The sequence below is a fragment of the Euwallacea similis genome, chromosome 14 (genome assembly GCF_039881205.1).
Source record: "Euwallacea similis isolate ESF13 chromosome 14, ESF131.1, whole genome shotgun sequence".
Classification (NCBI taxonomy): domain Eukaryota; kingdom Metazoa; phylum Arthropoda; class Insecta; order Coleoptera; family Curculionidae; genus Euwallacea; species Euwallacea similis.
Window position 1 is genome coordinate 978,829 of NC_089622.1, and position 25,090 is coordinate 1,003,918.

Sequence of the window (25,090 nt, forward strand, 5' to 3'; positions counted from 1 at the left end):
ATTAGAGGCATGTGTAGAACAAATTCATCTGTTATCAGATGCCAGTCAGATATTTAACAGTAAGGAGCAAATGGTCTACTCAACACCCTACGTTTACGGTTTACCACCTACTGCGAAGGTTTTTTTATTAATAATGTTATTAGGTATCGATAAAATAAATCGCTATAATAAGTTGACGCATGTCTATCAATAATTTTATGTCAGAATCAGCTGTTAGGGCTAAAAATTACGTCAGAAACCAAAATATTGAAGATTCATATGTTCAAGGAGTAATTAGTATGTTTTTAATAAAATTAGATTTTTTAGGATTTTGTGCTGTGATTGAACTAATATAACCAGTAGGACCCAATGCTAATTTTAAAGATAATGTGCAGTGCCTAAAAAGAACAAAAATGTCTCACAATACTGGAGTATTGCCCTTTGTAAGGGGCATAGATTTTACAAGAAACGATTTTAGTGTAAGTTACTAATAAATTAAGCTTACTTGAACACATATCATTGCAAACTAAATCATACTCATCGACACTAAAGATCAGGTTTATTCAAAAATTAATTTAGCCTTGAAAACTTAAAAAACTAGACAATTTAGATTATAGACCCCTGCCCTTAACTTAACTCTTAATCTTCTTTCTTGTCGTACTAAAATTGTTCAGAAGGATGGTTTTTTGTCACGCTTTTACATCATCATGCAGATTCATCACTAATCTTAAACTAACAGCAATTTAAGTGTAATTTGAATAAAAATATATGTATTTGCTTTAGAAGGACAAATTCCCAGATGCAGTGGGTTACATGACTGGTGTCCAATGGCTGAAATTGGATCGTACTAACCTCAGTGAGGTGCCCAAAGAAATGGGAAACTTAATGAAACTTGAGCATTTATCACTAACAAGAAACAACTTAGAAAAGTTGCATGGGGAATTAACAGAACTCAATTGTCTAAGGTAATAAGCCAGGATTGTCTTGTAAATTTGAAGAATATAATTTAAAAAGTTCTAAGTATCTGGACTGCGTTATATCCATACTTAATATTAATATAAATTGATCTTCCTCTCTTGTTTTTGATATTGACATAAATTTGTAAAAAATTAAATATAGTATATGTATATTTTCAGAACACTCAATCTTAGACACAACAAAGTAAAAAATTCAGGAGTACCTTGTGAGCTTTTCAATCTAGAAGAGCTGAGTACATTAGACTTGAGTCATAATAATTTGAAAGAAGTCCCAGAAGGGCTAGACAAAGCCCGAAGCCTCTTGGTTTTAAATCTTAGCCATAACCAGTAAGTATAATAAAATGGAAAAGGATTAAAGTAACTAAATAAACTTACAGCATCGATGCCATCCCAAACTCCCTTTTTATTAACCTAACTGATCTCCTATTTTTGAACCTCAGTAATAATAACCTTGAAACTCTTCCTCCCCAAACAAGGCGGCTAGCAAATCTTCAAACTTTCATCTTAAACAATAATCCCATGGTCCATTTCCAACTTAGACAACTGCCAAGCTTGGTCAGCTTGGAAACGCTGCATCTGAGGAATACTCAGAGGAATTTGAGTAATTTCCCCAGTAATTTGGAGAATTTGGTGAATTTGACTGATGTGGATTTGGCAGAAAACGCATTGCCTAAAGTACCTGATGCTTTGTATTCGTTGCCTAGCTTGAAGAGGTTGAATTTGAGCAATAATGAAATTACTGAGCTGTCTTCAGGTATTTACACTACCATATTGTAAACTTGGGAAGTAGAGTTGAGCTGGTTGTAGCTATAGAGCTTTGGCAACAACTTGAAACTTTAAATCTGTCTTATAACAAACTGACAAGTTTACCGTGGACTTTATGCAAGCTCCAATGTCTAAGAAGGCTTTATGTTAACTGCAACAGTTTAGACTTTGAAGGTATTCCTTCAGGAATAGGGAAATTAGGCGCCTTAGAAATTTTCTCTGCAGCTCATAATCAGCTGGAAATGATTCCTGAGGGTTTATGTAGGTCAGTAGCTACATCAATCTCAGTACTAATAACAATTAATAACCGCAAAATCTTTTAGATGTGGTTCTCTAAAAAAACTCAACCTAAGCTCAAATCGTTTGATAACATTACCAGATGCAATTCACCTATTAACTGATATAGTAACCCTAGACCTCAAGGATAATCCTGACTTGATAATGCCTCCAAAATCTACAGAGATGACTAGGGGGGCGGGAATTGAGTTCTATAACATAGATTTTTCGTTGCAAAATCAGCTGAGGCTTGCGGGGGCTAGTGTGCCCACACCTGCCCCTGCCCAAAGTAAGTGTGTGAAATTGCGTATTAAAATATTGAAAGCGCTTATATGTTTTGTTAGATCCTAGTAAAGATCCGATTGCAAGGAAAATGAGGCTTAGGAGAGGGAGAAGAGACCATGAGGAGGCCGATCAGGATCAAGCGAAAATTTTGAAGGTAAGACTGCAAATTTATATGGAAAAGCTCTGGAAATTTCATTTCTGGTTTCTTTATTACATTAGGGAATGAAGGATATCGCCGAGGAGAAAAGCATGATTCTTCAAGAGGAGGAGGCCAAAGTTGAATCTTTAAAGTACCAAAAATAAAGTTTTCTCATTAATTTTTCTTTTGAAAATTTACCATTTCAGACCGAAACGTTGGGACGAAGCATTAGAGAAGCCTCCTCTAGATTACTCCGAGTTCTTCGAATCGGATGCAGGGCAGGTAGCGGGTTTAACAATTTGGGAGATCGAAAATTTCCTGCCGAATCGAATCGATGAAGTAGCGTATGGTAAATTTTATGAGGGCGACTGTTACATCGTTCTCAAGACCACGGTAGACGAAAATTACTGTTTAAATTGGGAGATTTATTTTTGGATCGGGGAGAAAGCCTCTGTAAGACTTCATTTTTTATCTACCGTTGTTTAAATAAGTCTTTTACAGTTGGACAAAAAGGCATGTTCCGCAATTCACGCTGTGAATTTGAGGAATTACTTGGGGGCGCAATGTAGGACCATTCGAGAAGAGCAGGGAGACGAGTCTGATGAGTTTCTCAATTTGTTTGATACGCAAATTACGTATATTCAAGGGGGGAGAACATGTAGTGGCTTCTATACCGTAGAGAATATGGTAAGTTATTCCTTTCCATTAAAAGTATTTGTCGTGTTATTCTGAGGTGTTTCGCCTTTTATTTCCCAGACGTTTGAAACAAGGTTATACAGAATTCACGGAGCGGGGCCTTCTATTCATTTGGAGCCTGTTTCAATTAGTCCATATTCACTAGATCCACATTTCGTTTTCATTTTAGACAAAGGTAATGAACTCTTTATAATAAAATCACCAATACCTCATTGGTTTTAACTAAGTTTGTTAGTAATCCACATATTTTCCATAACATTTCTTAAGTGTTTTGTATATATTATGTAATACCAGTGAAATGGTGTCTTATTCTCAGTTTTATTTTTAGGAATGAACATATTTATTTGGAACGGTAAGAAAGCGAAAAATACCCTAAAGTCTAAAGCCCGATTAATGTGCGAAAAAATAAATAAAAATGAGCGAAAAAACAAAGCCGAAATAATCACGGAAACTGTCGGGGACGAAAGCAAAGAATTCTGGGACACTTTAGGTCTGCCTGAAGATGTATTACCTCAGGAAGTTGTTAAAGTGAGGAATTTTTAATATAACTAACAACCTTCTTTTGAACACCAAAAAAAATAGGAACATGTAGACCCTGATTTCACCCCAGTTCCTCCAAGGCTCTACAAAGTGCAATTGGGGATGGGATACTTGGAACTGCCACAAGTGGAGGTTCCACATGCAAAGCTAGTTAACACACTTTTAATCAGCAAGAATGTCTATATTTTGGACTGTTATTTGGATGTATTTGTTTGGTAAGATTTATAGCCAAAAAGTCAGAATTTACTTCAGGTTTCAAATGTTCCAAAGTTAAGAATTTAGCCCTTGTGATGTAATGTTTTATATTTGCGCAGGATTGGAAAGAAGTCGACTCGTCTGGTCAACGCTGCTGCAGTAAAACTCTCCGAAGAGCTGTTTAATATGATTGATAGACCTGACCATGCACTTGTAACAAGGGTTAGAGAAGGCACGGAACCACAAGTAAAATTTCTCTTTGGAAAATTAATTATTGCTACATGTTTCTTCTTTTTTTTTAGATTTTCAAGTGTAAATTTTCAGGATGGGATGAAGTTATCGCAGTGGACTTTACAAGGACTGCGGAATCTGTTCAGAAAACCGGAGCTGATCTCACTAAGTGGGCGAAAAAACAAGAAACTAAAGCTGACTTGACTGCTCTATTCACTCCCAGGTATGAGTAATACGCAACAAATTAATTAGGTAGAATACTTTCCTCATGTAGATATAAAAATCTCCTAAGACCACTGGAATTTCCGAAACTACAAAAGTATTCTTTCTTTCAGACAACCTTTAATGCCGTTAAATGAAGCCCAGCAACTAATGGACGAGTGGAACGAAGACCTGGAAAGCATGGAAGCATTCGTTTTGGAGGAAAAGAAGTTCGTGAGGCTAGCTGAAGACGAAATTGGTTAGTTCATTTCAGAATTTTAATGCTTGTAACTAAGCTGCTGCTAAATTTTTTCACCTCGTAACAATTACTATTTTCCCTCTCGTAGGCCACTTTTATTCGAAAGACTGCTATGTATTTCTTTGTCGTTATTGGGTTCCATTAGACGACGAAGATGTTCGCGCAGATACAGAAGACGCGGACGATATACAAGTAGTCGTATATTTCTGGCAAGGCAGGGAAGCCTCAAATATGGGCTGGTTGACTTTCACGTTCACTTTACAAAAGAAATTTAAAGCTGTCTTCGATGTAAGAATATAATCATTACAATAATTACTATTGGGTTTGGAGTTCTGTAATTTTTAGGAGAATTTGGAGGTCGTAAGGACGCATCAGCAGCAAGAAAACATGAAATTTATGGCCCATTTTAAGCGCAAATTCATCATTCATCAAGGTAAGCGCAAAGTGAAGGAAAAAAACGCGGTGGAGTTTTACCATTTGCGATCTAATGGTAGTGCCTTGTATACGAGATTGGTGCAAATCAATCCAGATGCGTCATTGCTGAATTCTGCGTTCTGGTAAGTCTAATCCTACTTTATTTATTTTTAAAACGCACAATACATGTTTTTCAGTTACATACTCAAAGTGCCATTTGAACAAGACGATAATCCAGATTCTGGGATTGTTTATGTGTGGGTTGGAGCAAAATCTGACGCGGATGAGGCGAGATTAGTCCAAGATATTGCCGAAGAAATGTTTAACAGTCCTTGGGTGACTCTTCAAGTTATATCAGAAGGTGCCGTTGTGATTATAAGTGTGGAAACAACAAAAAGGTTTAATTTCGCACTTCAGGTGAAGAACCTGACAACTTCTTCTGGCTCGGATTGAACGGTAGAAAACCATATGATAGTGATGCCACATTTATGCAGTATACCAGGCTGTTTCGTTGTTCGAACGAGAAGGGTTACTATGTGGTTTCGGAGAAGTGTTCCGATTTTTGTCAGGTAAGCTCTCGGCCTATATATTAATTATTATGAAAATATATTGTCGAATTGAAACTTTGGACATAAATAAGATTATTTCATATTTTCAGGATGATTTGGCCGATGACGACATAATGATTCTCGATAACGGCCAACAAGTATTCCTATGGTTGGGACCCAAATGCAGCGAGGTTGAAATTAAACTCTCATATAAATCTGCTCAAGTAAGTTGCTTAGTTTATCCATCACTTGCAGATTTATTTTAAAAAGGCAATTTTATTGTAACAATGAGCTTTGGTACTTTTAATAAATTTATTTTGTTTTAAAATTAGATTCTAATTTGAATTGGAAGGGTTGTGGGGAAGAAATTAAAAGCTTTTTTTTAAACTAGTCAACGTTTCGCAATAATTTATTGCATTAACCATATTATTTATTGTATCTTGCATATGATCCCAAGCCACAAGATATAGAAGTTAAACAATCAGTTATTCCATAGTACTTTTAATAAAACCGAAAGTTTTGTATTTTCACATATTTTAGGTTTACATTCAACATATGAGGGTGAAGCAACCAGACAGACCAAGACAGTTGTTTCTGACAATAAAGAACAAAGAATCTAGGCGTTTCACTAAATGTTTCCATGGCTGGGGCCCACACAAAAGACCTCCAGAATAAAAATATTATATTACGTTTTGACAGCGTCTTAAGCCATAACTACTTATTATTTGATTGCTTGATTACATATTATTTAATATTTATTTACGCGTATTATTATGAAATACTATCACTCTTCAAAAGTTTTTTATAATTATTTATATTAATATATTAATTTAATTTGTTGATTAATACTGTCTTTAAATTATGCATTTTGTTTCAGTAAACAAAAAAACACAAGTAAAATATTAAATTATTTTATTGTAAAAGCATTGGCATAATGAAAAGGAAAAAATATCACACAAACAGAAATAAAACTAATACCTTTTTAAAGCGTCGTCTATCCATAACAGTTTCATAATTTAAAAATGTTTCTAAGCACCTAAAGCCGTAAGCTGTACAACATTAGTCGTCGTCATCGTCATCATCAGCTGGCACAAACAAGTCATTTTCTTCTAGAAAATTAGCTATATTTTTGCTGATTGCAGCCCCAATGAATAGCCCAACAGCAACTGTCAAAAGAACCTAGAAAATTTAGACAAAATGCCTAATATTTTTTATTTTTTCTCACTATTTTTATACAGAATAGTCACCACCATGTGAAGAAAATATGTGGATATGAAGTTTCCCCACTAGGTGGTACTCACATTGCATAATTAAACATTAACATTATAGATACTGAAATATGCTTATAATCCATGGAAAAGGAAAAAATTAAACATAAAAAGCTTCTAAAAAATCTATGTTTATTATTAAAACCATTACATCCATTTTAGGTTGCTTAGCCAGTACGTGCTTGCAATGTATTCTCTTACGTTTTATGTAAATCTACACTCCTGGCTTTAAGTTATTTATGGTGTCTTCAATGGATGATCAGTGAGAATGCAACTCTCCTTTATATATAATCTCAGGCAAAACTTTATTTGATATTTCGTTGTGACAGAAGCTTACCTTCAAGATACCAAACCGAGTTTTTTGGGGCTCCTCTAATATAATTCCATGTTTGGTTGTATATGCAGTTCTTACAGATTTTGAGGTGTTCAGTTGTGAGCCCGTTATGCCCACTCCTCTAATCTCAAATCGTGCTAGTTGCGTAATAGGGAAAACTCGTGATAGGGCCATTTGTAAATCTAATGTTGGTTTAATTATTTATTAAAGATAATTTAATAGGTCAATACATTCATATTATTTAATTTATTTCTTTCATTAGTAATTTTATCCTAACCTAATTTCACACCAACAAACCTCTTTTCATGAATTTCAGGCGTAAATGGCCGCTGGTATACAAACAAGAAACCAAAAACGTTTAGTTCAAGATTGTTTTTGTGTTTTTCTTTGGGTGATTCTACGATTTAATCACTCTTTCTCATATTCTCTGAAATGTTATAACAGTTTGGAATTTTGCAATTTTAGTAAAAGCAACGGTTTTGTTCCGGATTTACAACGGATTGTATCCATTGATGTACTGTATTCCAGTGGCCATGTTTAATATTTGATTGTTACGAACTTGAGAAAGAATGCCATCTCTGTCTGAGTCCCTGGAATTCGCTGTTTGTCTTTTTCTTTTTGCTTGATTGACGACGTCCGTGTTCTTGATAATTGAATGATTTTTGACAATGTTTTTAGCAGAGAAATTTTGAGGTTAAATTTCAAATAACGAAAGGTTTTGGCGCTGAAAAAATTATAAAAAATCTTTTTAAATTGTATTTTACGTTTATACATAATTTGCAAGAAAATACCTCTAAAGTTATTTTAAAGAATTTAAAGAAGGCGCTCCTCAAATCACAATGCAAGAAAGTAAGAATAACCTAAGGGATATCGTAAACGGGAAGCTGATGCCAAATTTTGTAAACAAAAATATCTCCATTATTGGAAAAGTTACCTCTGTGGACCAATCTGGCGAATTTTTCCATATTTTGACTACGGATGGAATGCAAGTGAGAATCACTACTCCCCAAAGAATAAATGCTCATGTTAGTGGATGGGTTGAGGTATGAATACAACAGTTACTAAATTATGTGTCTGTCAAACTTTGATATATTATGAATTTGTCACGACTTTTATTCTTAAGGTCACCTACTTTCGTAGATGAGAGAAAATTTTAAATATGTATTTGCTTATTTTTTAAAATCATCCATTTTTGTTGCACTTGAGTTCTTGACACCGGGTTCACTTTATATTAACTGTAGATGCTGTTGGAAAAAAGAGTTGTCCTTTAATATGTTCAAAAATGTAATTAACAAAATTTTGGTACCCTCAGTGCAGGTCTTGCATTCATTGTTTCCAATTCATTGACACAATTAGGTGGTTTTGAGTTAAGTAGTACTAATTCACTTTCTTGCAGGTACGGGGTCTTTGTACAAACCAAAAAGAAGTTCATGCCTCTGATTTCATCATATTCAGTAATGAAGATTTTTCAGCAGAAAATCATAATGATCTTTGCTCCTTATTATATTCAGTTAAAGAAATTTGGAAAACTAGTGAAGCGTCGTGAATTTTCTTACATTTTATCCTATCAGCATACATAGATTTAGTTAAAGAAATAAAGGTTACTTTCTTTTATTTTTTTTTGCTTTTTCAGTATTTATTTGTTTTATATATTATTACTTAAAACAAAGCATTAAATTAAAACTCAACACCCTAATTTGAAGTCTTATATATTTACCTAAAAATTCACAGGTACCAGCTCATGTCAGAGCACACCTCAAGGAAAAATGCACAAGAGAAGAACTTCAAAATGACTACAGAATATATATAAATTCAGCAGTAACAAATAATTTACAATCCATTTACAGTAACCAATACAAAGACTAAAGCTAAAATTTTTCATCTCAACTTTTAGCTGAGCTCTATTGATGGCTTACAGGGGGCAACAATGGAGGTGGAACACCTCCTGAAATCGCAGTATTTGGTCCGAGAAGCAGCTAAAACAATAAAAATGCATTTAATTTCTTTTATGATTTCTTTCTTCACTTCATTCACCTGTTTTTGTTGATTTCTTTGCATTTCCTCCATATTTGCTCTCTCAACTTCAAAAATAACAGGGGCAAAGAGAATGATTGATGTGCTGAATATGATCCAAGCCGCACTTCGTGAGAAACCATAAGCTTTACAAATTCCTAATTTTGTATTGACCACAGTTGAGTGAGTAATATTCCTGACTGATTCAGGAAACATTTCTGTAAGACCCCACAAACGTTCTGCTAAAGTTTCATCAGGCTGAAAACATGTTAAAAATTCCAGTAATTTTCAATAGTTCTATGGTTCTATTTAAAACGTTTCACCCTTGTAGCTTGAAAAGTTACTTTCAATATCATTTGATATCTTAAGTCTTATCTACATAGAAGCAACATTCAGTGTTGACTTTATTGAACTATATTTCTTATAGATATGGGAAATAAAGTATATACAAAGTCTGAACTATCCTTAAAACATTTTTATTTTAGTGATATAAATGCTAGAAGGACAGTATTGTTCATTAAAGACTTTCTAGAAACATATTCCAACACCGGTTTTGCTTCTTGATGCTTTTGTGTGGATAAGTCTCTAATAAATTAAAATTGATCAGAGCTTCACCTCAGATATAGGTTTGTTCTTAAATACAAGGCTGATCATAGTCTGCTCATGCACATGTAACAAATCTGATTTTTAAATAATTTCTACTTACTTCATCATCTTCATCTCCGTTCTCAATTGCAAGTTGTTTTGTGGTTGATTGTCCTTTATCGGAGCCTTCATCTTTGCTGGATTCCTTCTCCAAATCAGGATCCACTGACTGAGAACCTTCTTGAGACTCCATGCCACTGTCGTGATCTTCCACTGGGGCCATAAGACAATTTAATAACGTTAATTAAACCGTGTTTTATTCGGACAACTTGCTGTAATGTCTAAATTATTTACGTGCTTTAAATAATTTCGAGTTCGGATCGGAAGAAAGTGAAATGACTTTTTAGGACCCCCAATATCCTAACCTAACTTTAGATCCAAATCGACAATTTGAAGCATTCGGGATAAAATATGCGCATGTGCCCCGTGATATGAGGATTTATAAATGTTGGTGGCAAGTGTTAAAATTATTGGAGAAAATGTTAAAAATAGAGTGATTTACTTACGTTTATTAAATTGTTTAGTTTAATTTCGCTCAAATTAACTTGAGAATGGAATGGTCAGTTGAAGGAAAATTGGAGAAAGCTGTCTGGAATTTCAACTTAAATTTGAATTGACAGACACGGGAAAAGGTATTAGAAATTGGATTTTGATTATCAAGTAAAGTTTAGTTAATTAATTGTTATAAAAAATGTGGCATATAGTTATCTACGAGTTGAAAAGTTTGTGTGATTTGTTTTTAATTAAAAATTTCAATAATTTGAATTTTTAACGTAATGTATATGCAACCAGAAATACAGCCCTCCCTATTCATTTTTAAGCCCAGCGCCCTCTTTGGTTGGGTGGGGAAAGTATAGCTAGCCTGGCGCATCCACCAATCAATTTTTAGAACCATTGAATTTACCAAAACTTACTGAACATTCCAGATAATTAAAAAGTGCTACAGACAATTCAACTGAACTATTGTGATTTGCGGAGTTTTATGAAAAACCCATGGCCGCATTCCCATGCTAGATATCTGCATCGATGGTTCATGTGCACCAAAAAAATTTCGAATCCGAATCGTTCTTGTGGGATGGTTTAGGCTGCAGTCGACGGGGGCCCTTACGCGTCGCATTGATCTAAAAGTAAGTGACCTAAGTAAAAAAAGTTTATACGTTCCCTTTGAACCATGAAAGAACAGAATGAGTTTTGAAAATGAGCACTTACCCCCTTTCGACTATAAATGGGACATGGTACGGCAATAAAACAACAAAATGTATACAATACGTCGCTATTTATTAAAAGTTCTATATTCTACGGTTGTAACTATATAAATTTACGTTATTATAGACATGATTATACAATGGAGATCACAAACAAATTGCATGATCTTATAAATTAACAGTAATGTGCGCATGTTAAAGGTACTTTTACTCCTCAGTGTTATTTTCGATGACGCAACTTTATACCTTCGGGTTAGAGTATTAGGAACCTATCAAGAAAGCTACGAAGTAGCACGTGGGGAGCGCTCCAAGAGCCCCCAAAATGTATAGGTTAAATGCGACCGAATTAAGTGCAGGGGGTGAACTTTTAACTCATAAATGTGAATGATGAGTTCGCACGTTATTGTGGGGATTGTAATGAATTTTTACAAATTATTACAATAAAACCTACTCTCACTTTGTGAGCGAACAGAAGAGGCTCATAAGCAACGGTCAACAATTAATGAATATGCCTATGCTTTGCACATTGCCTGGAATCAATAGAGGCACATAATAAAATTTAGTATGAGACTATCAAAATTTAATCACTGATATGGATGATTCTAATGGTGATGTTAACGATACGTATGTTTGTCAGATAGTAAGATTATTGAGAACAATGCCTAACATGTCAGTTCTACTAAGTAGTATGATAAATGATATTGATATGAAAATTTCGATATTAATGGACGTACTGGAAACTGCTTTAGTATAGTACCTAAGAAAACGAAAGTCAGAAGTGGATTATGGCGAATTGCCCTGAGAGAGCATGCTTCAAGTCGGCTCTATGAACGGAGCACCGAGCGCAACAATAATAGTTTGCTTAGGTACCTACAGGGTGATCAAACATACAATAATTACTTTGTTATGCAGTTAGGAGACCCATATGGATGACATGGTGTTCCACACACGTCGTGACGTTAGTCATCAGGAAGACTCTCATTAGTGCCCCTCTTAAATCGAGCTTAACAAGACTTTTTATGAATGCACTGGGTTAATATGTTTTTAAAGCTCACCTGAGACGTTCTATTTTAATACCACACATTAAAGCTTACAACAAGTATACCTACCCAGCATTATGCAGCAACATTAAGTTGCAAAACACGAAATTAAAACGGTCTTTCAATACACAACTACACGGAGAAAAAGTAACAAATGTCTACTTTATACGACACACGTTACTACGACCCGAAAAACTGTTTTTTATTAGGATGGAATAGTCTGCTTAAGTTAAATAACAACAATCGCAATATCATTTAGGTCAGTTGTGCAAAGTTATCATATGATTCATACATCAGCATAATATAATAATTATTCGATCGTCGCACTAAAGCGAAGAGTAAAATTATATTAACAAAAGTCACAATCTATAATGTATAATATAGCCTTAGTATAAGACCATTCGAAAACAGCTACCAACGACTCGACCATCGCGTTCTTATTAAATTTAAAAGTACTGGAACCTGAATTGGCACTTTGCTTATCTTAGAGAGTCTTGGCTTTTTCTAGGAGGTCATTGATGAAATTCTAGAAGAGAGAGGTAATATTGTATACGAAGAAGTATCTTCTGTGTGATATTCACCTTAACATCGTTTTGTGAGCCTTTGGCGTTAACTAGAAGGTTCTGTAACAAAAAACTATTATAGCACAGTGGTAACATCATAGTTGATGGAGGTTTTTTCTTAACCTCGCGTTAACAAAAATAATAACATCTTAAAAGTGCGTCAAAATACATTCACTTCGAAATTATACCTTTAAAATACCTTTAGTTGTTGCCCAGTCCGGATCTGCTTTTCAGATAGTGAAAATCAATGTTCCTAATTAAAATCCCAAAGAACAATAATTGCTTACGGGGGTTTCCGAAAAAAAAAAAAATTTTCAGCTATTTTAACAATAGTAAGTAGTTTTTATTCGCTCTTGAAGTCCACTAGGTCAGTCAACATTAGTTCCAAGGCCCCTAAAGGAAAAAAGTCCAGTTGACTTTGAGAGAAAGGATCATTGTTCCGCTCTCTGTTTACATGAAAATTACAATATTCAGTAAATATATTCCCTCGGCATTAAGAGAGTTAATATACCCAATACTGATATAATATTCATGAGCAACCCCTGGTCTGTCTGCGAAACTCAATGAAGTGAATGTGTTGGGGTTTCATGTGCAATTAAATTTCACACTTTACGAGCGTTCCCTTCGGTTTGTTAAATTACAAATTGGCTTCAAAGATCCGAGCAGCCAATAGTAATTCACAGAGAATCTCAATTTTTGGGCTACTGCTTCGTTTTGGTGTTGTGTAATATTTTACCTGTAAATGCCTCCGCCTCAGTTCATCACTGTCCATATCCAAGAGTTCGTCTATGTCAACCTCGACTTCTTCATTGCTTACACTATCTTCTATTTTATTCTGGAACAAGAAGGTTTTCGATTAAAAATTCAGCATAATGACGCTGGCGTTACATTATACATTAATTCAACATGGGGCAATAATATTAAAAACTACAAATAATAATTATTCAGCAGTTACTTATAAAGACACATAATCGACACCGCCGTGTAAAACATTTCAGTTTCCTTCAATGTTCTCTACTGCAAAATCGCCGAAACCGTTACAAAACCATTTGTCATGACTTTCAACCTTTGTAAACATCTATAAAACTCAATGACATCTTTACTATGTCTATAAAAGTCCTTTAAAGCCGCACCGTCTATTTTCTATTTCGACAATTAACTGGAAAAGTGGACAATCCTGCGGAATCCGGAGCGATTAGTCACTTTATTTGTGACTTAATCGCAACCCAACACTCGTGGAAACCACCACAAAGCGGGCAGGTACCTTCTTCGTCAATTCGCGGTACTATAGGCCGATGAGTAAGTTCTGGTTCCGCTGCAGAAACTGGATTTCAATCGGCTGACGTGATTTATTTGGTTGCGAGAGGCTGATTCACGTGCATAACATTTCGATGAATACCTTTAAACGTATATAGGGTTCAGTAACTTTATTGCCTTTGTTGTTTAGAGAACCTTTGTTTTCGCTTTATGCGTACGAGTTTACTACCACTGCAGCGTAAATTATGTGTTAATTATAGTAGAACATCTAAAACTTGTACGAGGGTCTGTAGTGGTAAAATGGTGAAGACCATATAAGAAATGGTCGTGGGATTTTCGGACGGTTCTAACAGCAGCGCCATCTCTGAATTTTTTTCTTTAACAGAGAAGCAGCTGCCCTCTAATGAGATTTTTCGTCAACTACTTCTAATTTCCTCAACACCTTTCTAGAGCTCGTTAAGGGTGGATTACTTACAGCTCTAGTTCCACTTAAGTCTACTTACTCACATGGGGATTGTTTGTTAATACGTATTCGCCCACATGAAGGTACAACTAATTTAATATCCGCGACACGAGAATGAATTAACAAATGGTTCCCACATGGAGTATTACATAGCTAATAGTTCTTATCGCCGTATCGCTTGACAGAATGGACAATTCGATACGGTATCGACTTCAGCAGACTGAAAACATAAATATATTCGTCATAAGATATCGTATATCCGATATTCTATGTTGTTTTAATAAACCTGTAGGGAGTTATGAAATTAAAGCTCATATTTAAAGCCCTGCAGTGGAAAGCATTGACTTATTATGCTACTAATAATGCAGTAATATCTATACGTTATTTGGATAACCACCACTTCGCTGACGAATGCGCTGCAATGCAAGTTTGAATTTTATTTTTGTAGGGAAAGGTCAAGGGAGCGAGTGCATCTAATCCTTACAACGCTTCGCAGGAAAGACATTTTTTGCGAAGAGACAAGAATTTTTTTCGCAATGCAATTTGTACCTACAATTTTCTTTAATGAATTGTATAACTTAGGATAACATCTGACAGGTGTCGCTCACATATGTTTGAGCAATCATATTTGAACAGTCATTACTGCGGCATTTTCTGCTTTCTTTGGATAGTAGGTGTTGTTAGTACCTGTTGCACACACAAAGGCGTGATGATATTTTACTTATTTTAAACATTGCAGAACAAAATCTAGGCCAAAAAGACTGAAAATAAAACATGAACTACACGGAAGTGCGTAACACCCGTGTTTTGGGGCTTCGCTGTGAGTACCCTGTTATTTTGGTTGTACTCCGCTTTAAATTATCCCGAAAAGCGACCGCTGCTGGCAATTTGTATTTCTTGCGTGTCGCGAGTCACTCATTATGCGATTATTTTCGGTGCAGCAGCAGCAGCTGCAGGTCGGCAAATTTGTCTCGGCTTCAAATGCTAAGTTGGGCGATGAGAGATGGGGGAATAGAAGAATAAATCCATAATAGGGGTTGGAAAGCAAAAAATCTTGGAGAAATATCAATAGAAAATTGAAGTTTGTAAAGAATTGGTTCGGAAAATGCCAATCTAGGAAGAATCGTGAAATAGGCTATTACATGTTGAGAGAGGGATGATATTTACTGCAAATGTTACAGAGGAGTTTTCATCACATGGATAAGACGAATCATTGGAAAACAAGCTGTTTTTCATTGTAACAAAACGCCTTTTGTATCGTATAGATTTTGAAGATATCTTCCTGAAAATTAAAATTGGAGCGAAATTTTTGTTTAGAAAAAACTGGTGGTACTACCCTATTCTTCGTCAAAATCAGCCGAAATCTTCAGAATTTGGTGGTAAACATTGGGCTTAAAATGACTGGAAAGTAGAGCCGGATTTACCCCTGAGAGAAGCTGGTTGGTACTACCCAGACTTTTGAGAAACCCGTTCAAAGTTTCTCTCAGGCTCTGGGTTTAAAATCACTGAAAAGTAACCATCACCTTGTTTTGCATAAAATTAGAAGTCGCCCTACTGCTAACATCATATAAATTCTTTATCATTTATGCATCGTTTCGGCAACTCAAACGCACCCAAAAACGCGCACCCGAAATTGCGCGCAACGACGCACTCAATTAATCATAAGAAAAACCAACAACAATTCATCACCTACATCCACATCTCCTGACTTATTAAATTACCATTCCAAATCCAAAATCAATACATACATTTGCTGTAATTGATTCGGACAATCGATATTAAATATTATACATCCGCATAGGTATAGAATAGCATAAAAAGAAAAAGAAAGAGGAACATGCAATACAGTGTAATAATTTATCAAGGAGAAAAAGTTGTTGAAATTAATCTAAATTGAGACAAACAGGTGAAGACTGGACAAGAAGAGATGAAACATTTTGATGAATTGTGAAGCAGGCCGAAGCATCTGTTTGTGACATCAAAAATATTCGGTCAATCAAGTGGAAAACGGCGCAGAAAGTAAAGATTTATTAGGTTGATGTGTCGAGGATTAAGTTTGTAGATTCTCTTCAATTTCTCTCACATGCTCGCAAACATCTTAATGTTTTTCAACGTTCTGGATTGGTATCGGAATCGAAAATTGACGATAACAATAACAGATTTAGCGATTATTTTAGCAGATCATTAACGGTAAAAATATTTCATATCAAGTCTCGCTTAAAATTCTTAAGGTCACAGGATTTTTATTACTGCTCTAATGTTTGCTTAGAAATCTTAAAAGCCGTCAATGCGCCTTGCGGATGTTTAACTTCCTTCCATCGGGCATTACATCATCGGCAAACAAAAACCTTAACATTCGTCCAAGCCAAGTTCAAAGGAGTCTGACTATCACTAAATTCAATAGAAACAGTCGGGAATCAAAAAAGTTAGTTTAAAATCCCCAAGAAAGATCAGCTTTGGGTGTGGTGGTTGTTAGATAACGTTACAAAGTACCACCTTAAAGCAACATAGTAGTGCGTTCCCGAGTTCCTGCAGCATTAATTTAATCCGTCAGATAGACTAATTACAAATACGCGGTAGAAGCAGCAGCCTCTGTAAAATATGCAAATCGCGGAAATAAATGTGCGATTGCCGTAAAGTTTATATTAATCCAGCTTAGAAGATAAATTGCAGAAAGACGACATGCTAACAGAGAGGGCATAACATCGAAATCACAAACAAAGCTGAGAACACCACTTGACAATATCCGGCTCAACGTAATTTTAATTAGGTATTTTCAGTTCGTTTCTTCATTAACAGTGTTTAATCCCCCAAAACTCCAGTGGCAATTTATTACAAAATGCAAATGAATCAGAAGAAAACTAATCGTGCTGATCGCTCCTCATTGTAATGCTAAGTAAACGCTTGTAATTCCCAACTGCTCTGGGCTGTTAAATCGTGTCTTTCGTGTCCTTGACGTTTAGTCATCTTCAACAACCAACGTGAATAAGCCAATATACTTTCGAGCTTTGTAGGTTAAATATAATGGTTTTTCTTAAGAATGATCTATTGTAACACTTCGAAATTTCACTTCTCGATTACTTGATGGGTTGTTTTGGGCGGTAGCAATTGCAAGGTAAAGTTACGTCTGGGTTTTGGTCAGGGCCGGCCTTAACAAGTCTGGCGCCATGGGCGAAATTGTTAATCGCCGCTCTTCTGCCCCCAAGAAAAATCGCCGACCAGGAAAGTCCGTCGCCCTTCCCGGTTCGCCGCTCTTGGCCGTCGCCCAACTTCGCGCTCCCTCTAAGGTCGGTACTGGTTATGGTGTAGAAGATTATGTTACTAGGAGTAAAAGTGGCTCTTTTTGTGATGATCACAGAAATCGATGGCGAAGCTCAAGTCGTAAATTGGGCGAAGCGCAACAAAAGCTTTTTACTCCGAGCAACATATAGAGCTTGTGGAAGTGCCTCGCCAATCGTGAGGTCATCTCTAAATGGCCGCATGTCCGGATAAAGATTTACCTTTAACTACAAACTTATTTTGGGGAGTGGTTCCATTAGGGGCAGTTTACATTCATGCACAATTGCATCACATAAAACTTTAGCTGGCGCTACTCGGTTTCATGTTAAATAGAGCTTCGAGTTGGAAACTGAGTTTCCTCGCAGGGAAATCTGTTTTGTTTTTGTCTTTGTTGCAACGCGTTAATTACTTTACCGACTTTGGACATGAGAATGGTGCTCCTGAAAACTTCGCCCTCGGAAGTCCCTTAGGCTTTTGCCTTCAAAACTCAAGTTTTTTCACTCAACCATGCAAGGTTTCTGCTGTATCACATATGTACGTATCCTGACCGGCAAAAAACCGGCTATATCAAAATTTGTGACGAAACCACTTACATAAATATTCATTTATTCAACCTAAGAGTAATAAACGGCTTGAAGATATGAGTTGAACGAACATTTTAAAGCGTTAATAACGAAGAAGTATGAGTTAATTGACAATACCGACTTAACCCATCGTAGCTCCATTGAAGAGCTAATTGATCACCTCTAATAAAGAGAATATAATTATTGTAAAATAAATTTTATTATTTGAATGAAGCGATAATAAAAGCTCAATAACTTTCGGGTTTTAGATAGGTAATGTACAGTTTTGCACACAGCAAGTAAACATCAGACTAATGGGTGACGATGCTATGTAATCAAAAATATACAGTTTTTTAACTTTCAGCTGTCGAATTGTGCTTTGAACCTGGTTAACGCACGGCTTAGCAATTGGAAATTAAGGACTGATTGTATAATCATGGCTTAAACCTTGGTTCAGCTAAGCTCAACCCTCGTAGACTGCTGTTACTTATAAGAAATTCGTTGATGTCACATTGACGTTGATTTTGACAGCATCGTGTTTCTTATGGACGTCAAAATATATCAGGGTCGGATTTAGCTCAACCAAGATTAAATGATGATTGCACGTTTGGGCCTAAATTGCAAGTTAATGGGAACAAACATATTAAAATAGCTGATTTTTCTGCCGTTATAAAGCGTCATTTTAAGCGCGGTATTTTTTTATAACTATTTTCTACTTTGCTCTTCCACTTGGCGCTATGACCGAATACCTAATAGGAAAATTATTCTAAACATCGGGTGCCTTTGAACCGACCGAGCTTTCGAAATCTGATGCAGGGAGAAAAAGAAGATGAATGTTCCAGCAAAAATTTTCAAATTTCAAATTTTTAATACGACAGGGGACGTTAAAAATATCCATTTTTATTAAACTTTCGCTCACAGATCCGAGTTTCTAAAACATTTGATTGCAATTTGAGTTGCAGGTTATCCTTTATAATCCGTTCAGATGGAGATTTTACAAAATGTCCTTTTTTAGATCCCTATTTTACGAGTCCAGGTCCTTTGCTACCTAAAATTTGAATTTCTTGGTGAATTTAGATCTTTTTTGGCTCATGTATTTTTTCCTTATATCTCACCGTTTTCGAATAATTTGCAAAATTACCAGGCATTCCACGTAGTTTTTCTGGTAACTAAAAAAAAATGTGTTTTATTTATTAAGTTTTGCAATTTTAAAACTGTGAAAAATACGAAATATTGAATAAATCAAATCAATGGTCGCGACTCACTTTAAGCTTCCAAGACATGGGGACAATTTGGTATCCTGGCTGGTGAACTCTGAAAGAACCTCCAAATGCAGGAATTTAAAAAAGAGAAATACTGCTTAAATTTCTGAAACTTTACCAGTTTTTGCCACTTTTCACACTGTGATCAAGCTAGTCAGAGTCGCTTCGACAAACTCTAGAGGTACAAAGCTCAAGCAGGGTCGTTTTTGAAAATTTGCGAAAGAACGAAGACTAAAAATCACAAATCGGCTAGGAGGACGTTAGAGACGTAAAAGAACCGTTTTATCCTAAGTACTTATTTCATTGACTGGACACTGCCTGGGTCCGACATGGACCACTATTGTTATAGATTTCAGTTTCGAGTTAGCATGCTCATTGTGTGATGTTCGCGTTGTGTGTGATGTTCGAACAATTACTTAGAAATCTATGTTTCGAATAATGTTAAAACAAGCCTTTATTAAGGGGTTTCCGCTTCCTTTCTATAAACCAGTCGGCAATTGCCTCGACACAAGCCCAAATAAAACGGATTTCCCACTATTTTTAGTCTTGAGGACTGAAATTTCCAAGACTAAATAATTTAGACTATTTGAGAGTTAATGGGGGCCTCTAATTGATACATAAATTGTTCCATTCCGAGTATTTTTGTTTGTTCAAGTCGATTTTTATTTTTGGATTTGTGGGACTCAATATTTCCAAGGATATTAAGAATAAAAACTATTTATGTATAATACCTGGCAAGCAGTGTCAATGAACTTGCAAAGGCACTTCGAAAACAACTTAAGCTGCTAAATTTATACTTAAATCGCAGGTTATTTGTTTTTGATCTCGGTCATATCTTCACATATAAATATTTAACTCAAATGCACATAGATTTCATGTGAAAATAAACAATTAGTTCGTAAATAATAATACTTGAGCTGAGTTGGTATACATTAGGATGCAAATCGTGAGGTCTAGCAGGAACGCTTTACTCGTGTTGCAATAACCAAAATAAACAGTCGCTTAATGATAAAATTATGATCCAGTTCGAACAAATGAGAGCAGTAAACTTTGATAAGCACATCAGCGAATTTCCTTGCACATCTCTTGGTCTTGAAGCGGCAAGGGTGACTTCAATATCGTCATGCCTCATAATCACCATCATCGGCCGAAAACCTGAGTAAGGTTGAAATCGTTGTTTATGGCTCTCTTTGAGATGTTAGATTAGGCTTCTTCGGGCCAAGAAACCCCATACAATGGAAATTCTTTTCGGCCATTAAGTCAAGTTTAAAGCGTATCATTGCCAGTCCGAAGAATGAGGAAGAACAAGGTGATTCACACTGAAATGTTCACAATGGTTTTTTTGGATGCTTTGTTTGGTCATTTGCGAATTGGAAAAAACAATGCGATTTTGTAATGAGAGAGACAAAGTCGGCGGATATAGGTATGTACGCAAACGGAAAATGATGATACTCATGTTCTGTTTCCAGTACCGGCTTTAAGGTGAGGGAGGGAGGGGGGAGGGGAGGGGAGTGAGGTTGGGCCGCAGCCCAGTGCAGTAGATCAGGAAGGGCGGAGGACTTTCCTAGCCGGCAGTTTTTCTTAAGGGTATTATTACAAATTTCGCCCAGGCCGCCAAACTTGCTAAGCCCGGCCCTGTCCCTTTCTTCCTTGTTTAATGAGCATTGCCAAGGCAGATAAGCAGGACTTTGAAGAACCTCATTTATTCTCCTGAAATATATTTTGTACTCTGTAAGGGTTTAGAATTCAACCGATACTATTTCTGCCGTACGCAGTAAGATTATTGCGGGATTCGAAGAGGGGCATTACCTTTACGTAACGTTATGCGATTTGCAGAAAGCTTTTGACTGATTGTCTCGTTCTAATTTAGCTCAGGTTAACTTAGGCTAGTTCAGGTTAGTTCATTTTTTCTGAAGACCAATGGTAACTTTTTAGCGATCAGGGATGTTCGCGTCGCAAAGTTCCGCGATGGACCACGCTACTGTTTTTCACCTTTATTAATAGTATTGTGGTGGAGGCTCGGCACTGCATTGTTTGCCGATGATACAGCTTTCGCAGCATCTAAGATTGATTTGAAGGATCTGCCCTTTCGGCTGTTAAATATAGTATAGTCAGGGTTCGAGTCGTGAACGTATCGTGCGAAAGAAATTTTTGTTATGAGGGCCATAAAGCATCGATCTATCTAATCCATCCATCTGTGTACAACGAAAAATCATCATCGGTGATTTTAGAGGCTGCTGCTTAATACGAATGTAACTAATCTAATTTCATGGTTGCTGGGATGCAGATGAAAGAACGCATATCCTCATGTTTTGTTGCAATAAAACCTAAGACACCATTCGTTCATTATGGTCACTCTTCATTGGAGTGACCATAATGGATTCTCTATAAATTCTACGCCATCCAAGAAATTGACTAACAAGACTTATCGCCTCTTTCAACTGAAGTCTCCTGGACAGGTAATTTTCCAGAAGATTTCGTTTTCAGCACTAATCTAGCGAACTCCAATGAGGTCAATTTATTATTAAAGTGGCTCATAAACATCAAAATCTCGAGCCTATATGGAAAATTACTTATCCAGCCTTGACTGAATTATAGGATGTAACATAAAAGCAAAATGTTATCCAGGAACTGATGAGCGGAAAATAGGTCAGCGCACAGTTTTTAACTTGATTGACATCTCTAATCTCGTTTAATGGAAAAACGTGGCCGGTCATGCCGCAGATTTATGTGTTAGTTAATTTAGAGCCAAAGACTGTATCAAGCTGGCCGTCTAGGCAGCTTGTCTTGAAGGAGAAACAGTGCAAAAAAGAGAAACTCTAGAAGAAATTAAATCGTGATCAAATTAATGATAAAAGTGTTATATTACTGTTATATAATAGTTGTTAAAGACAAATTGCTGCAGCTTTTTTAGTTAAGTTTTTCTCGAACTCCTAGCAGGTTTTAAGATATTTTCTGTAAGCGAAAAATTCGATAATCCTGAATATTTATCGATACTGTATAAAGAGTACCGGCCTTATGGTGGGGTGAGGTTGGGCCGATGGCCCAGGACGGCAAACCAGGAAAAGCAGCGGACTTTCCTTGCCGGCGGTTTTTCTTGAGTGATTGATAATTGCGCCCAAGGCTTCAGACTTGTTAAGGCCGGCTCTGTATATAAAAATAGCTTTTTTGCGATTTTCGAATACGAAACATCAAAAGAAGCTCAACATTTTATGCGGATGGTTAGTTCTATGTTCGTAGATCGCTACTTAATAATTCTCTTAAGAAATCTTTTATAACTTGAGCTGTTTTATAAACAAACATTGTGGTTACTCGTATAAAGCATGAAATTGGTAGTTGGAATTTTAAATCGAAAATTACTCCAAATGGCGCATTTTTTTCAACCGATTGAAGAAACGTGGATTAATACAGACTATGATGAATATTTTAAGGGTAAATTCAATCCCAAACTTTGCCATCATGCTACATTTACTAGCACCGAGTTGCTAAACATAAAAGGATCCATTAAAGCGATCCTGTGAAGTATGTACGCGAATTTACAGACCTTCTTTATATTGATAGTGAATGGCTTAAAGCCGTCATTCCCCTCTTTTATCCAGAAGCTTAAATCTTTTGATTCGAACTCAATGAGAATGAGATATTGAAGAGCTTACGACCTTCAGAAAACATCGAATGCATTAGTTTCCATACTAAACACTATATATCATAATTTGCAATATGTCTAAGATGAGAATGCACCCTTCAGAAACTGAACATATAAATTAGAGTATACTGGTATATTAGCCACACCATCAATGTTACAGTATGGACACACTGTATTAGTCCTTAATATTTAAAAATACGATTTTTCAATCCCGCCTTTTGCCATTTGAATCCGTGCCAAGAGGCGGATCCATCAAAATAATGGAAATATCGGAATCCCACTTCCGAGGTGTTTAAATAAATTATACCCAAACACGCTGGGTGGCACCAAGGCCGTCTTAGGCCTCCAGTGAGGGTTTATTGACCCCACGGCATGCCGTTCTGGCACAGTGCATAATTGCGCCAATTATGACTGCCTTAGGATCTCAAAAAATCATAAACTTTAAGAGCCGTTTTGACGAATTTTATGTTGTTTTTGAACATGGCAGGTTAATTTGGGTTACTTATTCCGACACGTAGAGAGCGAAACAGGTGAAAACAACAAGTTTCGGTAATTAAAAGCAAGTAATTTGTCCTTTGAAGCCCAGAAAGAGTTTCTCTTGGAGGAAACATATGAAATAGATGCGTTCAGCAGAGTCAACAGTTGAGCACCTCTTAGCAGCATTTTTACTGGGACTTTACTGAATAGCACGTTAACCTAAACACAAATTTGTTGCGGATGTCCGGTGGTTGCATAAGTGTGAATACGGTTAGTATAGGTGGAAACAGATGCTTGTAACGTCACATATTGCCACGTGTCTTATGATATCATGTAATGTTATGCTAAAGAATACATTGCAGTCATATGTCAAACCACATACTCTCGCATTGGGAAAAATTCTCATTGTCAGTTCCTTTACAAGACAATCACAGTTTAGAGGCGAGATATAAATCACTCTAAACTCCTGTGAATTTACGTGATATTACAGCAGTGTTTATATCTTAAGGGTTCAATATTCTATCAGGATTCAGTCTCATGTGCTTAGCTTCATATTAACTTCAATAAGATAAATTTGCATCGTTGTAGCTGTTATATAACTACATATAACAGTAATGTAGCGTTCGTTTTTTAAATACCGAAATTATGAAACTATTTGGTTGCTACTTGAATTTTCCCTTCCAATAATTTTCCCATTGTTATTAATTGATTTTTGATCACGTACCAAACATTATTGATTCACTGAATGTACTCATTTAACAATAGTCCAACATTGGAAACCTTTTAGGTGCGATACTCGAAGATCCTTTTTAGAAATTAACATTCTTTCATAGTCCAATCCTAAGATCCATGTAAATAAGCGCAAGAAAAAGGAAATACAATTTGCCGACACTCCTGGGGATATTTCCCTGGAGACGATCATTTCGCCTGTTGGGGGTCAAAGAACCCCCCTGTCTGGCTTCAAGAAATATGAGCGATACGTCTTTATACGTGTTAAGGCCGCGAAATAGAATTTTTCGCCTATTAAGGAAAAAAATTACGTTTGTCTAACCAAGCGAAAAAGTAGCACATTTGCTGTTGCGGCGTTATTCATAGCTGAGCCACAGACGAGGCTACGACAGCAGTAAATTTGCATTATCGCCGAGTAAAGCAAATCCTTTTTTGCCTCAATACGTAGTAGGGCAGACATCTGCACTTCACAGTAATTTTGCTTCATAAATTTTAATTTTTGCCTGAGTTCTTGGGCGAATGGCGCACGTAAGGTTAAATAAGGCATTTCCTCCCCTAAGTACCGAAACACGCTTTGGTATCGCATGTTATGTATCATTAAAATAACTATTTTCTTAGATAAGAAATTACTCACGTTTGTGGATTCATAAAGTTTTTTCAGCTCCTCATAGAGCCACATCTCTACCGCCAATCTCTTCCTTATAAGACTCATTTGGTGGTGCCCATATTTAGCCGTCAGGAACTTCTCCCTTTTCTCTTTGATTTCTCCCTTTTCTTTGAAGTTCACGTGAAGTCCCGTTTTTGCAGGTGATCTAAAATTCCACTTCGTCACCGTTATTTAAAA

The 25,090-nt window shown here is 36.1% G+C and overlaps 3 protein-coding genes across 5 annotated transcripts in view; 1 reads left to right on the forward strand and 2 right to left on the reverse strand.

Moving 5' to 3' along the window:
• Positions 1-230: 230 nt before the first annotated feature.
• On the forward strand, positions 231-6,685 carry fliI (FLII actin remodeling protein). Of its 2 annotated transcripts, none has more exons than XM_066397253.1 (22): positions 231-458; positions 763-944; positions 1,116-1,283; positions 1,334-1,710; positions 1,764-1,986; positions 2,045-2,286; positions 2,342-2,436; positions 2,502-2,572; positions 2,628-2,874; positions 2,923-3,108; positions 3,178-3,292; positions 3,446-3,645; positions 3,700-3,872; positions 3,972-4,098; positions 4,155-4,306; positions 4,419-4,543; positions 4,632-4,831; positions 4,889-5,100; positions 5,155-5,318; positions 5,375-5,526; positions 5,616-5,729; positions 6,046-6,685. In XM_066397253.1, exons 1-22 carry the CDS (start codon positions 393-395, stop codon positions 6,178-6,180), a joined length of 3,726 nt encoding a protein of 1,241 aa, XP_066253350.1. In that variant the 5' UTR covers positions 231-392; the 3' UTR covers positions 6,181-6,685. The 2 variants fall into 2 exon arrangements, with proteins under 2 accessions (XP_066253350.1, XP_066253351.1); XM_066397254.1 differs by having other exon boundaries at positions 766-944.
• Positions 6,686-8,799: 2,114 nt separating this feature from the next.
• Positions 8,800-10,103, reverse strand: mge (translocase of outer mitochondrial membrane 22 homolog mge). The gene is made up of 3 exons (XM_066397085.1): positions 9,827-10,103; positions 9,142-9,378; positions 8,800-9,083 (listed from the first exon to the last, which is right to left on the reverse strand). The coding sequence occupies exons 1-3, from the start codon at positions 9,986-9,988 to the stop codon at positions 9,009-9,011; spliced, it is 474 nt and encodes a 157-aa protein (XP_066253182.1). The 5' UTR covers positions 9,989-10,103; the 3' UTR covers positions 8,800-9,008.
• A 921-nt stretch (positions 10,104-11,024) lies between these two features.
• LOC136413505 (protein phosphatase 1 regulatory subunit 14B) overlaps positions 11,025-25,090 on the reverse strand; it is a 34,289-nt gene continuing 20,223 nt past the window's right edge. For both annotated transcript variants that reach the window (XM_066397096.1, XM_066397097.1), the window contains exons 3-6: positions 24,881-25,058; positions 13,310-13,408; positions 12,592-12,633; positions 11,025-12,536 (exon numbers count right to left, since the gene is read on the reverse strand). In XM_066397096.1, the coding sequence (XP_066253193.1) occupies positions 12,495-12,536; positions 12,592-12,633; positions 13,310-13,408; positions 24,881-25,058 (361 nt within the window). In that variant the 3' untranslated portion in view covers positions 11,025-12,494. The remainder of the gene's footprint in view (positions 12,537-12,591; positions 12,634-13,309; positions 13,409-24,880; positions 25,059-25,090) is intronic.